This window comes from Lolium rigidum, chromosome 3 (assembly GCF_022539505.1).
Source record: "Lolium rigidum isolate FL_2022 chromosome 3, APGP_CSIRO_Lrig_0.1, whole genome shotgun sequence".
NCBI classification, from domain to species: domain Eukaryota; kingdom Viridiplantae; phylum Streptophyta; class Magnoliopsida; order Poales; family Poaceae; genus Lolium; species Lolium rigidum.
This window is the reverse complement of record NC_061510.1, coordinates 216,301,619-216,317,589: the sequence shown is the minus strand read 5'-3', so window position 1 is coordinate 216,317,589 and position 15,971 is coordinate 216,301,619. Positions and strand designations below refer to the sequence as shown.

The 15,971-nt window shown below is 43.7% G+C and overlaps 1 protein-coding gene across 1 annotated transcript; it reads left to right on the top strand.

Annotated features, from left to right (window-relative positions):
- The first annotated feature begins 10,302 nt into the window (after window positions 1-10,302).
- On the top strand, window positions 10,303-15,130 carry LOC124702994 (sodium/hydrogen exchanger 2-like). Its single transcript, XM_047235190.1, has 13 exons — window positions 10,303-10,683; window positions 10,798-10,916; window positions 11,468-11,565; window positions 11,650-11,709; window positions 11,821-12,062; window positions 12,141-12,187; window positions 12,291-12,357; window positions 12,549-12,649; window positions 12,746-12,853; window positions 12,944-13,082; window positions 13,168-13,230; window positions 14,333-14,416; window positions 14,551-15,130. Exons 1-13 carry the CDS (start codon window positions 10,516-10,518, stop codon window positions 14,893-14,895), a joined length of 1,641 nt encoding a protein of 546 aa, XP_047091146.1. The 5' UTR covers window positions 10,303-10,515; the 3' UTR covers window positions 14,896-15,130.
- Window positions 15,131-15,971: the final 841 nt, after the last annotated feature.

Genomic DNA, 15,971 nt, shown 5'->3' with positions numbered 1-15,971 from the left:
GGTAGCAAACTAACAACAGTTGCATGTCCCCTCTCGATCGACTATACTTGGATATTTGAACTTCGAAGCAAAATTTAGTAACAACAATGAGCGTAATAGTGATAGAGAAAGTCCGGAACATAAGAAAATGTTGAACAACAAATAACACAATAAGAGACCCTCTTTCATGAATATCAAGAGAGCAACTATTTAGCCAAAATTAATTAAGTGTAGACACCGAGTAAGCTCACAATATACTTCCATGAGCCGAACAATCAAGTCAAGAAGGAAAATTTAAGCACGGGTGTGTAAATAGAGAGAGTGATTGTGAAGCAATAGTTATGGTGTAAAAGGGAACATTGATATATTCAGCTCTATGTTGTCAAACTAAAGATATCCATAGGTAGATCAAGAAAAGGAGATAGCCGTTTCCAAAGTCTAGTAATCATACGATCTGATTTTCTGAGAAGGAAATGTCCTTTTTCTTATTTATCTTGAAAGTCATACAATAAAACAATATCTGAGTTTTGAATGGCTTTAACTCCAAGGCAATTCATGAACTATTCTTTGTTTTGTATGGCTTTAACTCCTACGCGATTCATGAAATAATCACCCATACTTAATCCATAAGACCAAAAATGAATACAAACGGGTACCTCTCTTAATTAAAGCCAACGATACATTTCCTATATCATGTCATGAGTAAATAAATACATCAAGTAAAAAAACTAAATATTATTTCACTATGCACCTATAAAGTCAAATACCTTTCATAATATCATCAACCTCATTCCATACCGCAGCACCCTTGATTCCTGAATCACTTAACACTATATCTGAAGTAAAAGAAATAACTTTCTAGTGACAACACCAACAAAAATACAGTGGCATATTCAATCTGAAGCAGACAGTAGCCCAGATTATCTTACTAATGTGTACAACACCAACAACAACAAAAAAACACAATAGCATATTTTTTTAAGGGAACGCAGAATAGATTTAGTTCCTAAGTCTACTTAGGAATGAAAAGCCCTGTAAAAAGCAGAATACTGGGTCATGATACACGTACTGTAGTTACTTTGCTAAATTATAAAGCACATTCAAAAAAATGGGGGCCTAAGCAAAACCCCCCCCCCCACTTCATATGGTTGATAGACACATTAAAAAATAAAAACTATCTTCCTATCACAATATAAAATATGTGTATACATAGATGCTCAGCAGTTATAAATCTAGAGTCACCATTCCTATAAAAAACCTAAGAAGAATTGGCCAATAAGCAGGAAAAATATTGGCTGATCAACCATACCAATATGTCCCCGAAGCAAGGAGCATCCTCGCTTATGGGTTGACAGACACATTAGAAGAAATAAAGTATCTTGGTATCACAATATAAAAGATGCATATACATAGATGCTCAGCAGTTATAAATCCAGAGTCACCATTCCTATAAAAAAACCTGAGAAGAATTGGCCAATAAGCAGGAAAAATAATGGAGTATTGGTTTAAGAACATATTGGATACCGCCAAGTTATCCATAAGAGGCAAAATTTCTATGCGCACCAGCAAGCCCAAAATACATTTTGTGCGATAGGAGAAGGAACTCTTAAATTTTCCATCTGAAACAACTATTATCTAAGAAAATGGAACAACACAATAATTTTATTTAAGAAAATTAGAACTTGAGGCTCATCTCCGATTTGATGGCAATTGATGGCAATTTATTTTCTCATCAAAATAAAAATACAGAAGAAATTGAGAGGATAAAAGTCAATATGACACCAACCATTCAGTAGCTAGCACTTTCCAATTAAAGTTTGGCAGATAATATATGATACTATTCCAGTATTGAACTAATTAGAGTTGCCAGTACTATGAAGCAATGTATTCGCTATTTTTTTATGCAAAAGAAGCCATATTTTGGGAGAGGCTTGCTGCGCAAGCCCCGCACAGCGCAAATGATAAACAGTCAGCGAGTAAGTAGACACGGAGATTGTATGAAAATATATTACACCTAGCAGTAGCATTGTAAGAAACGTGTCTTGCAGATAGACACTACTCAGACAAATGGTCTACACAATCTCACCTCGATAAAAGCTCCCAATGGTTCAATGGATGCGGCATGATGAGCAATGCATACCCTGGCTCTCAATTAGCACTCGATACAAAAAAAGGCATGCAATTAAAAACAATGTCGGTTAAGGGGTAAGAACTGTCTTTCAAATCTACATAAAAAATCCAAGTAACACCATCTATTGTTTTCTGTTCAGATAAACCGCGAGCCTTTCACATGTAATAGAACAAAGCCTTGATCCCAGCGTAGAAACCTCATAGGCAATACAGACGCTGGATACTCACTTGCAGCTGATCTGTGGCACTGAACTTACAGACCATTAAACATTAAATCGTGTATAAGAAAACTTAGCTTTCCAAAACATCTTATATTAGTGAAAGGATGGAGTGCTACATTATTATTTATAGTGATTCACATAAAACAGTCTTGTTCTAATATGGATGTTAATCCACTATTTAAAGTTATATCTACAACTTCCAAATGAAAGGAGGACTACTATGAGAGAAAAAATAACGGCGGACACATGTTTGGAAAATTGTGAAAGAACTTACTCAATCATGCCAGATGAGCTATCGGCACAAGTATAGAAAAGCTAGTCAATCCATTCTACTTCATTGGAAACAGCTTTAATGGAACCTGGAAATATATGGAAATGTTACTGCAAATAGACCTAAGTAATATGCGGTCTAGAAGGAGCAAAAAGAAGGACAAGGTCGATTAACTAAATAACACTACAATGACAAACAAGGTCTTATCAAATGATTAGACCATACAAAATAAAAAATGTGCAGTAATGTTGTCACATGCTGATTTCTACATATATGGGATCACCTAGAGTTCCAAACACATTATCGAACAGATTCTAAAATAATTTGAACCCCGAAAATAAACTTGTGCAGCGTGGGAGAAAAATGAGAATGAAACAGAGATTAATACTGAAGCTTACCATTTAGCCCATTTAGTTGCGGAAGGACCAAATGGCCGGATCACCCAAACCTGAAATGTACCATGAATCATGCAAACATTAAGTAAAACGTGAAATACAATTAAGTTTTCCAATCATATAAAAATCTATATAAGCCAAGAAAATGGTCCGAAGTTCACTAAAAAAGAGTACACGTTCGTAGAAAAAAAAAGGTGCAAGAACATAAACTCGGCGGTTGTGCTAACGAAGATAACAACAGATGATTCTGTCATCCCATGGAACCCCAGTGTATTTACATTAAGTCGAAAAGCGCTATCACCCAAAAGGGCAAATTAATTTTATGTCCACAAGTGCAGCACAAAAGGCAGTAGGCAAATCACCTTTGGTAATCAAATGTATCTACAAAGGAAGCATAGGATACGAATCAGTAGTCCACCTTGTGTCGAAAATAAGAACATCCCTACTTGCTTCACGAATGGTCCTTCCCGGGAATGTGAACATAACACAAGAGACTGCAAAGATGCTGCCAGCTACATCCGTATATGAAGGAAAGGAACCAGCTTGTCTTGGTGAGAGTAGAATGGTCTGCTCATGCACAAGCAAGGAAAGAAAAGGAAAGATCCACAATTAGTGAGTAGTCCACCTTGTGTCGAAAAGGAGCACATCCCTCCTTGCTTCACCAATGGTCCTTCCGTGAGCACAACACCGAGAGAACGCGGAGATGCTGCCAGCCACATCCGCAAATCAAGGAAACGAAGCTGAGTGGTCTCGATGAGAGTAGAATAGTCCGCTCGTGCACAACCAAGCAAAGAAAAGGATCGGCTCATATTTAGTGAAATTTATATTCGAAGGGAAAGAGAACACAAAGTACTTGCTAGACTTGAAGAACACATGTGAAAGAGTTCTCTTCCTATTTACAATTAGTGAAATTTATATTAAAAATGTATACATCATGTGGGGTCAAGGAAAGCTAGGAAGTGACAATAGAGATGAAAATCAGGGGACAACATCTAGTATTTAAGAGGAAGGGACGCGGGCAATGTAATGGTATTTAAGTGCCCGAAGCGTACTTAAGCTAATTATATCATAAATGAATATGAAAGGGAGAAAATAAAGCTTATAGCTCCTATATAGAGTATAAAACCGACCACAACCAAGCAATTTCGTCCCATTTGAACTATTGATAACATCTGGTCCAAGAATTAGATACTCAAATAGCACTATTAAAGACATTACAAAATAGAGTTTTTACGTACGGAAAGAGGTACTGAAGCATACATCTCAATTTAAAATGTCAAGCACATAAGAATCTAAGAGGTACTTGAAGCATACATCTCAATTTAAAATGTTAACCATAGATGATGAATTGTATCCATGGATAAAACACTAACCTTGTATCTAAAAGATAATGGTCAAGATAAATAAGTTTACTGGTACCTAAGTACGCATGCTACTTCGAAAATAGTTATTCGGTGTACGATTATTAGTGATCATGAAGTAATGGAATTCCTTTCATTTCTCCTCTTGACTTATTTATACAGGAATGCATACAATGGAATTATAACAAAAGACAACACGAAGCTTTATACAATTTTAGGACAGTGTGCACTGTAGTTAGTAAATTCAGAGATATGCATAGGTTACGGTCTGCTATAACAAAATATCCCGAACCTGATCATATGGCTATGTTTTAGCTCTTGCCTACATTCCTAGATTAGACAAGGAAGTGTGAATTCCCCACTTACTTGCCAAACAACACCACAATAGTTTTCAAGTTTCCGAATACGACACTGTATTTTTCAGAGATCTGCAGAGTAAGCTGCAACTACTCACATGTACACCAGCGATCATATATATACTAACAAGAAGTGAATTTGGCGGAAGATACAAGATGGTTCTCATCTCGCAAAACACATATCTCTACGGACCAATACGTAATATACAATGAAATTTTTGCACATGGTACAATCAGCTTAGTTGAAAAGGAATGAATCTTAATTTGACTTATGGTATGCAGATTCTTATATGCTATGATCTAGAATGAACACATAAATGCTAACCAAATCGTTTCCTTCCTCACTTGACCAGTATTATCATCCAATTACTAAGCTCCTAACTTCCTTTCCATGTTTGTGATGACACTGAAATCTGATGTCTATGTATCCGCACATGCATATTTATGTACATGGGATGCCACAAAATGCTGGCAACACCGAAGAACTTGGCGCATGCATATTTTATACACGGGATGCCAACTCTATGTAGCTGCACATGCATATTTTATATTCTCACAACCATGTATCGAGATGAACACGGAAGAAAGCCAAAAAACATATTATTGGCCCAAGTGCAAGGTTCTACCGATTGGTTGAGGATTTGGACGCCTAAGCTCCGAGATAATTTCTCATCGCCGGCGTCGGCTTGGATGATGGGTGCCAACAGAGCTCAGCGTGCTCCACCGACAAGATGACGCTGCAACACCAGGCAACACGCCTCCTGATGCTCAAGACATCAGCCCTTGCCTTGTTTTGGTTGCTGCTTCCCGTGCCATGTCATGCCACTGATGATATCCACTCTCAATGGGATCAGTGGTTCCCTTCCAAGTAATCTCTCGGTTTTAGTCTACGGTTATGGCAGTGGCGGAGACATTGACGATCTGACTCCCCTATAGCTTCAACCTGTCAATTGGAGAGCAAACAGAGCTAGAATTCAAATACCTACAACCGAGGAGAATATCTAAAATTATAAATTATGAAAGTATATAGCCAAAGAGGGACGCATCATACAAATTGTGAACTTCTTTGATGAGAGAATACCAAATAAAGTATTCAACATAATCTACCCGACCAATGACAGGTTAAATCTAAGCTTGCCATTATATAAAAAATCTCGAGATGTTTCCAGATCTGTACCTCACGCTAAGTTTCAATAGAAAACCACCTCCGGAATTGGTTCTTCTATTTATTTCTTCATCTTAACAACGAAAGATAGAAAGAAGAAATAAATACAGACATGTGCTTCTTCCACGCTAAAATCTGCACAAACAGAAATATCAAGCTCCGGGAATCAATATGGCAAATTACAGCGTACCAATATGTTATGCCAGAGAGCGAGTTGCCAAACAAATCAAAAGAAAGAAGTGAACGTCAAGTACATTATTTTAAGATATCTGCATGAGCTGCAATGGCTCACGTTCACGCCATATATGGAACTGGAAGAGAGGAAAAACAAAGAAAAAAGAGGGGTACCTGCGAATGACTTGCACACTCTGATATCCAACTCTGGAGGCAATCTCAAAGGCAGCACTACATTTCCTGCAATATGAAGTGAAACAATATTAATCTCTCTTTGGTTCATGTAGTATGTAATTTGGTCTAAAACTGCAGATACAATAACATTGCGCCAGCAATAATTTAGTCTCAAGTGCTGCAATAACAAAATCCTCCAAACAAACCAAAAGAAGAAAAACTGAATCACCATTGTGTGAATGTTTAGAAGCCTTTTTCACGGCTGGTCAAGTTCATTCTCTTCTTTTCCTTCCTAACTTTGGCGCACATCTTGATCTTTACAAGGAAAAATATGAAACATTCAAATCACATATCATTTTGATCTTGATCTTTACAAGGAAAAATATGAAACATTCAAATCACATATCATTTTGGTGCACATATAATACCAGAAATTAAGCATCTACGCCAAATCTAAACAAGGAACAGGGTGATGTTGGGGTTAATTTCAACAAGCTACCTTGACCTTGCACTCAGATTATCAAGTATTCCTTCAAATAAAATCCTCAAGAGCACACACACTTTCACCAAATTATGTAGCATCTTAAATACGAATTCAAAAAGGCTTTATTTGATAAATTAATCGCAAGTATTGTGAGGCTAAGCACAAATTTGATGCAATACGAACCTATGTAGATAGTCAAGATCTGCACCACAATCAAATTAAATCCAAAACCGATCACCACACCCACAAGTACACTCTCCGGTAAGGAAATCGGAGGCATGGCTCACCTCAACTAACCGGAGAAGATCTTTAGAACCCGGTTGTTGGGGATGACCTTCTCGCCACCACATGCCGCACTAGCACCGGGAACTCAACCGGCTCGCCGCCGCGTCCGGCCGTCCGGAGAGCCGGCGCCGCCGCATCCGCTCGTCCGGTGAGCCTCCACCTCCGCGCTGCCGCGTCCGGGCCGTCCGTCGCGGCCAGCACCACTGTCGTTGCCTCAACCTCAACATCCTCCTACGTCACGAGAAGCTCCCCGAGGACCGCGTCCGCCGCCCGCTGCCGCGCGGCCTCCTCCCGCTCGACCTCGGCCAGGCGCGCCTCCTCCTTCGCGTCCGCGCCGCGCGGCCAGCACCGCCGCTGCTGCCTCGACCTCAACCTTCTGCTGCTTCACTTCCTCCCGGCGATGGAGACGATAAGGCGGCGCTGCTTCCGGAGTCCATGGCGCCGACGACATGAGGTGGAGGCGGCGTTGCTGGGCGACAACGCCTGGAGGATTTGGAGCTCGAGGCGGCGGGGCAGCGGGTCGGGACGGCGCCGGCCGCCGCGGCACACGCAAGGGAGCGGGAGGGGAGGAGACGAGCAGAAGAACGGGATTGGGGGCTAGGGTTTGACGGGGATTGGAGGAGGAGGCCTTTTTGTCTCACTGCGGGGGGATTTTTTTGTCCGGCCAATCTTCGTGCACTGAAAGACATCCTAGCCACAGTGACTGATGTGCGGGGCCAGCGAAGGTGGGGGCCACATGCAGCCAGAGGCGGGTATGAACCGGCCATTGTATGAGGACAGCTAGTGAGAGGATGCTGTCTCTTCTGCCCAGAATCAATGGACGAGATGTACCTGATAGGAAGATCTGACGGTCCAGAAGCTGATATCGCTGTGAAGCCCCCTATGGGGGGCATCGTTTATACCTTTAGATGGGTAGGTGGCAGCTTGCACACACACGTTAATCGCAGCACAGGTAAGCAGCTGAATGTCAATACCGGAGATACAGGGGCTTGGACTAATGCAATTAGCAGCCTGCCCATGTGAAGTACGTTTTCCTAGCATGCAAATTGAGTAGCAGTATATTACAGTACATGCCTTGTGTTGTTTAATCTTGTTCCACTTGTGCTTATTAGGGCATCTCCAGCGGTGCGACGCAAAGTGTCCGCCGTGACCGAAAATGCGTCGTGCACCACCTCCAGCGGCGCGACGCAAAGTGACCGGGCCGTCCGCAGAGACGCAAACCTGGCGCAGCGCCAGGTTTACGTCTCGGCGGACGCTGCTCGGACGCGCAAAGTGTCCGCTCGGTCCTCGCACGGGCCCGCCTGGCAGCGGCACAACTGCTTCGTCTTCGGGCATTACTTCCGGGCGGCGCGCTGCAGCCTTCGCAGGGCCGCGTTAATGGCGTGCCTCGGCTTCCGCGAGCGTGCGCAGCTAGTAGACGTTGCACCTGGCAGGCCATTGAAGGCGATATGGCGTCGGAGCCTTTAAATGGACGCTGCCGGCGTCCATTTCGACGACCAAACCATTGCCAAATCCCACAGTATCCACCCCACCGACGCCATGGGAAAGAAATGCTGGCCGTTCCGCAAGATGAAGAACGACCGAGAGGCAAGCGGCTCGCGTTCCGGCAAGAAGGCAAGGGTCGGCCGGTACGTCCGCGTTGAGCTCGCGCGGCAGCTATGGGAGGAAAACCGGCTTGTGCCATGGCCGGACGCGAACTTGCCGGGAGGGGGCTGGTACCTGAACTCGCGGCGTGTGCCGGTCCCCCCCCGTGCCGCGCGAGGGCGGAGAGCGGCGGGACGAGGTGCGCCGCCGCCGAGCGATCTTGCCGCCGGATCTGCGGGAGGATGAGGCGTACGCGCCGAACTCCTACAGCTGGATTTCATTCGGGACGTGGGAGTTCGACGCGCGCCGCCGCGGCCGGCTACCTCGGCGACGTGGACTTCTTCGACCGAGAGATCGCCGCAGAAGAAGAAGAGAACGACGAGGAGGACGCGGACGACGAGGAGGGACGCGGACGAGGACGTCCACATGGTCGACTACGACCACGACGACGGCGGGCCGACGTGGGATCCGGAGACCCAGCCGCGGACCTTTCCGAGGATGAGGCCATTGCCATGGCAGCGGCCAGCGAGCGCACGAGACGAGCTCGCTTTGTGGGAGGGGCTCGCAATCCAGCTGCGGGAGTCGGCGCTCGCGCGGGAGGCCGGCGACTCCTCCGGCTACGCCGATGCGTTCCAACGACCGCGCTCCGCTCGTCGCTCGGCGTGGGATCCCCGGCCACGGCCTCCTCGCCCATGCGGCGGTACCTCCTCCACCGTCGGCGTACGAGCTTCCATGGCCGACGCCGGAGTTCATTAACCTCGTCGGCGACGACGACCAGTAGGCAGCAGCAACTTTTAGCACGCCTTTATGGCTTTTTTATGTTTTTTTTAACGTAAATTATGGTTGCATGAATGAAAAAAAAAATTATGCGTCGCGCCGCTGGAGCCACCCCCGACGCAAACGGACGCCCGGACGATTTCGACCATTTCGGCTGACGCAAACGGACACGACACGTCCGTTTCGACGTCCGAAATGCGTCGCGCCGCTGGAGATGCCCTTATGAGCCAAGTAGCTCTAGTATAGTCATCGGCGGTCCAGTAAGCATTGGCTGACCATGTGTATATTATTGGCAGAAAATGACAGAGCAGTGGATCATCAGCAGAAAAAAATATGACAGGGCAGTGGTCCATTTAGCAGAAGAAAAACAAATGACAGGTGCCAGTGGGCAATGTGCATCCTAGTAGTATGATATACTAGTACTGGAGCATAGTAGTACCTCTGATGGATGGATCCAGGATCCAGGATCCAGATGATTCCATCGAGCCCACAAGAAGCTTTCCCACCTGCGCAGCGCAAGATCAGGATTCAGGATGCGAAGCATGTATAAGTACAAATAACCCAGATTCAGATGGAAGAGGAAAAGATCCGGCGGTCCATGGTGAAATCAGGCCGTTCGAAGCCACCAACCAAACCATCTGCGGATGATCCGCCTCCACCTCCACCTCCGGCGAGGTGGAGGGGACGATACGAGATGGCCCCCCGCGACGCACTGACCGGTGGGGCCGGGAGCATTAGATGCCGCCGGCCAGTAGACGGGCAGTAGACTCCTGGTGGGGCCCACTCCCCTGGCGCCACCGTCACTTCAAACTGAAATATCTCTCGTCTGTTCCCCCAACCGTAGTCCTAGAGGAGTTCATCCGCCGTACGCACGTGGCGGGCCTCGCGCCATCGACCGGCCGATAAAAGCCCGTCACCAACAAATTTCCTTCCTTCCTTCGATTCCCCTCCCCTCCGAGCGCCGTCGCTGTCGCCCGACTTTTTCCTCCGACGACCTGCCTTCCTTCCTGCCTTAGGGGCGAAGGCTGACGCCGGCCTAGCTCTGCTCCGCGCCTCTCTTCTCTTGCCGTGGAAGCGAAGCCTCTCCATGTCCAATTGATTCCACTGGGGTCTGGGGTTGCCGTCCAAGCCAAGCGATCTGTTTTCTTCCTTTGAAGAGATGATGGGGCTGGCGTCGACGGGGCTGGGGTTCGGCGACCCGCCGGCGGACTACGGCTCGATCGCCGCCGTGGGGCTCTTCGTCGCGCTCATGTGCGTCTGCATCGTCGTCGGACACCTCCTCGAGGAGAACCGATGGATGAACGAGTCAACCACCGCGCTACTCATTGTGAGTCCCTCCCCTAGCTATATTATGACTTCTCTGTCTTCTCTCTTTTGTGTGTGTGTCTGTGTTGCTGCTTCGTTTAGATGACCGGTGATTTTACTGTGGCCGGGGTTGCAGGGGCTCGGCACCGGCACCGTCATCCTGCTCGCCTCAAGCGGGAAGCAGTCGCACATACTAGTCTTCAGCGAGGATCTATTCTTCATCTACCTCCTGCCGCCAATCATTTTCAATGCAGGGTATGTACTGGTTTTTCATTCTCTACATATATATACTTGATGATCCGAGGGAAATTGTAATCAAGACAGCTGTTTTCTGATGCATGTCATGTTATCACTTTTTCTTGCTTTAAATTGACTCTGTTAAGGTTGTGGAAATTGTCTGATGCATACATACCGGACTAGTACTCTCTCTGATAATTGAACCTAACAACCCTTTTTTAGAGCATCGAGGAAGGGTGATAGTGACATTAAATTACTCTCCTAGTACATACCTGATATATTTTGATCAAGGAGCTGGCTTTTTCATACCTGTTTTCTAATTTTAGGAGGGACCAATGCATGCCATACTATCACTTCTTCGTTGCAGATTGATTCTGTTAACTAACATGCTAGAAATAGTCTGCTGAATAAAATCTACTTTCTAGTATATGCCAAAAAAAATTAGAGCAACAATCAAGGGTGATAGTGATACTAAAAACTAATTCCCCAAGTACATCACTGAAATAAGTTTTGCTCAAGGAGCTAACTGTTGCATTACTCACAATTCCTTTTTTCCCGTCCCTGGCCAGGTTCCAAGTGAAGAAGAAGCAGTTCTTCCGCAACTTCATGACTATTACATTGTTTGCTGTAGTTGGGACCCTCATCTCCTTCAGCATAATATCACTCGGTAAATTCTCCCCCTCTTTAAATTAAAATTCTACTTAGCATGCTGATTTGCGCTCTCCTGTCTCACTGGTACAATCTGTCGCAGGTGCGCTGGGGCTAATATCAAGGCTGAACTTAGGTGCCCTTGAGCTTGGAGACTACCTCGGTCAGTTATTCATCCTAGAGTACAAGCTTTTCAATTGACATGACTATAAGAATTTCGATAACCTGCTTGTGGTTCTTGCTTTTGACTCCTTGTGCGTGTTCACTTCTTCAGCACTCGGGGCAATATTCTCGGCGACGGACTCTGTATGCACCTTGCAGGTGTTAAGCCAAGACGAGACACCCTTCCTCTACAGTTTGGTCTTTGGTGAAGGTGTCGTCAACGATGCAACCTCAGTTGTGTTGTTCAATGCAATCCAGAACTTTGATCTTGGAGATATCAGTACCCTCAAATTCTTTCAATTTATTGGAAACTTCCTTTATCTGTTTGGCGCCAGCACCTTCCTTGGAGTAGCTGTAAGTTCTGTCATGTTCCCCACCTTTTTTTCGAAAGCTATGTTCTCTTCTCTTACTGGATTTATGTCACGTCTGCAGACTGGACTTCTCAGTGCTTATGTAATCAAGAAATTGTACTTTGGCAGGTTGGTACTCTAATTTGCTTATCCGTGTCACCAATTACAGTACAGTTTGTAACTTTCCAGTTCGCTTTCAAGACTTGTCCCTCTAATTTGGCATTCCTTTCAGGCACTCCACTGATCGTGAAGTTGCTATTATGATGCTCATGGCTTATTTATCTTACATGCTGGCTGAAGTAAGCACCTGACACTATTAACATCACATAGATACTACTCCCTCCGTCTTATAATACAAGATGTTATTACAACCAATATACAAGTATATTTTTTGTTGTAATAACATCTTATATTATGGGACAGAGAGAGTAAATGATTCATCACTATCAGCTAGCTCTAATTGATACTTCCTGGTTTCTTTGTGTGGCAGTTGCTTGATTTGAGTGGTATTCTCACAGTTTTCTTCTGCGGTATCCTAATGTCGCACTATACCTGGCACAATGTAACAGAAAGTTCCAGGGTCACAACCAAGTAAGTATCTGCATGGTTTCTATCAGGGATACATGTGACTCCCATCATTCGACATCTGAACTTCCATGATGCTTACGCGATTGTATTTGACAACAGGCATGCCTTCGCCACATTGTCGTTCATTTCTGAGACTTTCCTCTTTCTCTACGTTGGCATGGATGCGCTGGATATAGAAAAGTGGAAGATTGTTAGTGAAACATATAGGTATGTTTTCTATCTGCGTGTGATAACGTACTTGTAGTTCAAATCCACAGACGGTTATGAGTTATGTAACACATTCTCTATGCTATGCAGCCCAATGAAATCAGTTGCCCTGAGCTCTGTTATTTTGGCCTTGGTGCTAGTTGCAAGAGCTGCTTTTGTTTTCCCACTATCCTATCTGTCCAATTTAACCAAAAAAACTCCAAGCGAGAAGATCTCTGTTAGGCAGCAAGTGAGTGTCTTACTTAGCAACATCTTAGTGTATTATGTCCACTTGCAAGAATACTCTTGTGACTTACATGATGTGGGTCATTCAGGTTATTATTTGGTGGTCGGGTCTCATGAGAGGTGCTGTGTCCATTGCATTGACCTACAATAAGGTAAGGTCTTGTGTATGATGCATTCTATTTGTGCTTTAGGTTTGAAATGCATGATCAAGTTTTCCAATCTCCGTGTTTTATCATACTTAAGTGTATGCTAATTTAAGTATTTAATAGCACCTCATTCTATTAGAACGTTCTCATTTGGAACAGATATACGAATTCTATTGACTTAAATGGGAATTCAGACCAAATTTGTGAGAAAACATATCGATGCGGGTGTGCAATCCGCATGTCGAACTCTGTTTATTTACCTTCCACATGGTTAATTTCTACCACAATCATTGGCACTGGCAGTCCCTCTTGGTGACCAAACTAGGCCATGGCCCGGTCTTTCCAAACTGAAAACAATATTAGCAAGGCCTTTGTAGCCATCAGGTTCTTTAAAATATTAATTTGTCAACTATAATTGGTCTAGTGGCTCAATTCGGCCCAGTCTACCCCAAGCAGCACCTCCTTCAATAGCAGCCACGGTTCGCCAGTGAACATTGATGAATGAGTTCAGGAAATGTCGTAGCATAGTTTATTTACTTCTGGAAATTTTGACATGTACTGCTTCACTGCATCTAGAAGCCTGGAATATCCGTTCGATCAGGTTATGACATGCAATGTATGTAGTTTACGTTTCATGAGTCATGAGTGTGTATGTCTGAAGCAATAGATGAACTAACTATCTTTGCCATTCAATTTATGTTGATGGGTGTAGTATTACCTGCATAATAGTAATGTACTAATAACCCAAACATGTTATGCAAGCACAGCCTGCGTTCTTGTTATGCTAGTGAAGTTGACGTATTTAGTTGTAACATGTGACTGAAGTATATAGATTATTTCTTTCACATATCTATAAGGACCAATTTCAAAATACTACAAAATAAAGTTCTGCGGAATTTTGAGAACATTTGGCTAACAGAAATAGTAAGCATATATCTTTCTAAGTTTAACCCTTTTATGGAAATAAATATATAGTCGTTACCAATGTAAAATGATATCTCAGTGTGCATGCGTGCATGTATATTTAGAAGGCTGGATTTCCGCTTATGTATATTCACGTTGTTTGGCATTCGTGCTTTGTCTAACAAGCCACTTTTATGGTTTGCAGTTTGCAAAATCAGGTCACACTCAGCTTCCTAGCAATGCTATCATGATCACCAGTACAATCATTGTTGTTCTTTTCAGCACAATTGTAAGTTTCCTTCCAGACAATGGCATACATCCTTCCAATCATGTCAACAAAGGCAATTTCACTAATATGAAAGCCGGCCTGCAAACAATTACGCAACTCTGTTTTCGTATGATCTAATTTCTTACTTTCATCAGGTCTTTGGGCTACTGACTAAGCCATTGATCAGACTCCTGATTCCAACGAGGCACCTCACCAGGGAAGTGAGCGCTCTTTCTGAACCATCCAGCCCAAAGTCTTTCCTTGAACATGTGAGTGTGGATGGGCCTGACGCCGATCTCGAGAATGCTGTGACCATACGTCGCCCGACGAGCCTCCGGATGCTCCTGGCGAGCCCAACACGGTCAGTCCATCACTATTGGCGCAAGTTTGACAATGCCTTCATGCGACCGGTGTTTGGAGGTCGCGGATTCGTCCCATTTGTTCCCGGGTCACCCACAGAAAGTAGTGTGCCATTGCTAGCCCCTGTAAGTGAAAACTAGACTGCACAGAATAGGAAAGGGGAGAAATCTGACACTGTAAATTAGCTTGTGTGGGTATAATTGCTGTAAATCTGAAGTAGAAGTGTTCTTAGTAGGTGCTGATGTAGGCTAATTACGTAACCTGTTTATGGTTATGTATATAGCACTGGTCCCTGCAAATTATACATTGGTGTTCCGCATGATGATCTGCCCTCTCTGATTTAGCAAAAGGAATCAAGCAAAATTTTGTCAGCAATTTTATCTGTTTTGAAGTGAACGTTATGGATGAACTTCAGTTCTTTCTAAATCAGTCGCTCTAATGCTAACTGTTCTTTTTTTAGCAAGCGGCAATATGATTTATTTATTTTAGGGGATACTAATGTATGAGGGAAATTGTTTTTAGAAGGCCGGGTCCACTGTTTTCTATCAGGAGTCTCTTTGGCTGGTTCTGGGACGTGCACATGTATTGATTCCTGACATACCTTCTGAAGCAGACCCGGTGTTGATAGTACAATTTTCCTAGCGATTCAAACAAATGAAGAACACCGCGAAAATTGTTGTTTTCTATTTTCATTTTGAGGATCTCGGACCATTTGTATCATCTTTGAATAAGCCTAATCCTGTTGTGCAGGGCCATAGGTCCTGAGCGGAATTTAAATTTGAGCCTCAAATTGGAAAACATCAACCGTACATTTTTTTTGTTAAGGCTATAAGCATACATAATCAATTTTTCTCCTAAGACTATTATATCGATAAAAATCTTTCATATGAAACCTTGAGCTAGTTTATGGAAGCAATCTTGTTCAAAACATCTTCAAATGTCCTTGTAACCATGGGTGGAGCTAGGGAGTAGGGAGTACTACTTTGCTTAGTTTCTTGTGTACCATTACGCCTCCGCAACCACTTAACCAACAATACAACAAGGAGAATGATGTCATAATTTTTTGTAATTAGAAACTTTATTTGTACACGAATCCAACAACATCTTTTTTTCAAAATGGGGGACACATCAAAATGGTCCATGTGGCCACTTTATTGCATTATTCACATCACAAAAGTACTTATTGCAACATCACGAATCAGCTAGAGTTGACACA

Coding starts and splice junctions, on each gene's coding strand:
- LOC124702994 (XM_047235190.1), top strand. CDS start 10,516: ATGATGGGGCTGGCGTCGACGGGGCTGGGGTTCGGCGACCCGCCGGCG. Junction 10,684..10,797: donor CAACCACCGCGCTACTCATT/GTGAGTCCCTCC, acceptor CCGGGGTTGCAG/GGGCTCGGCACCGGCACCGT. Junction 11,566..11,649: donor CTTCAGCATAATATCACTCG/GTAAATTCTCCC, acceptor AATCTGTCGCAG/GTGCGCTGGGGCTAATATCA.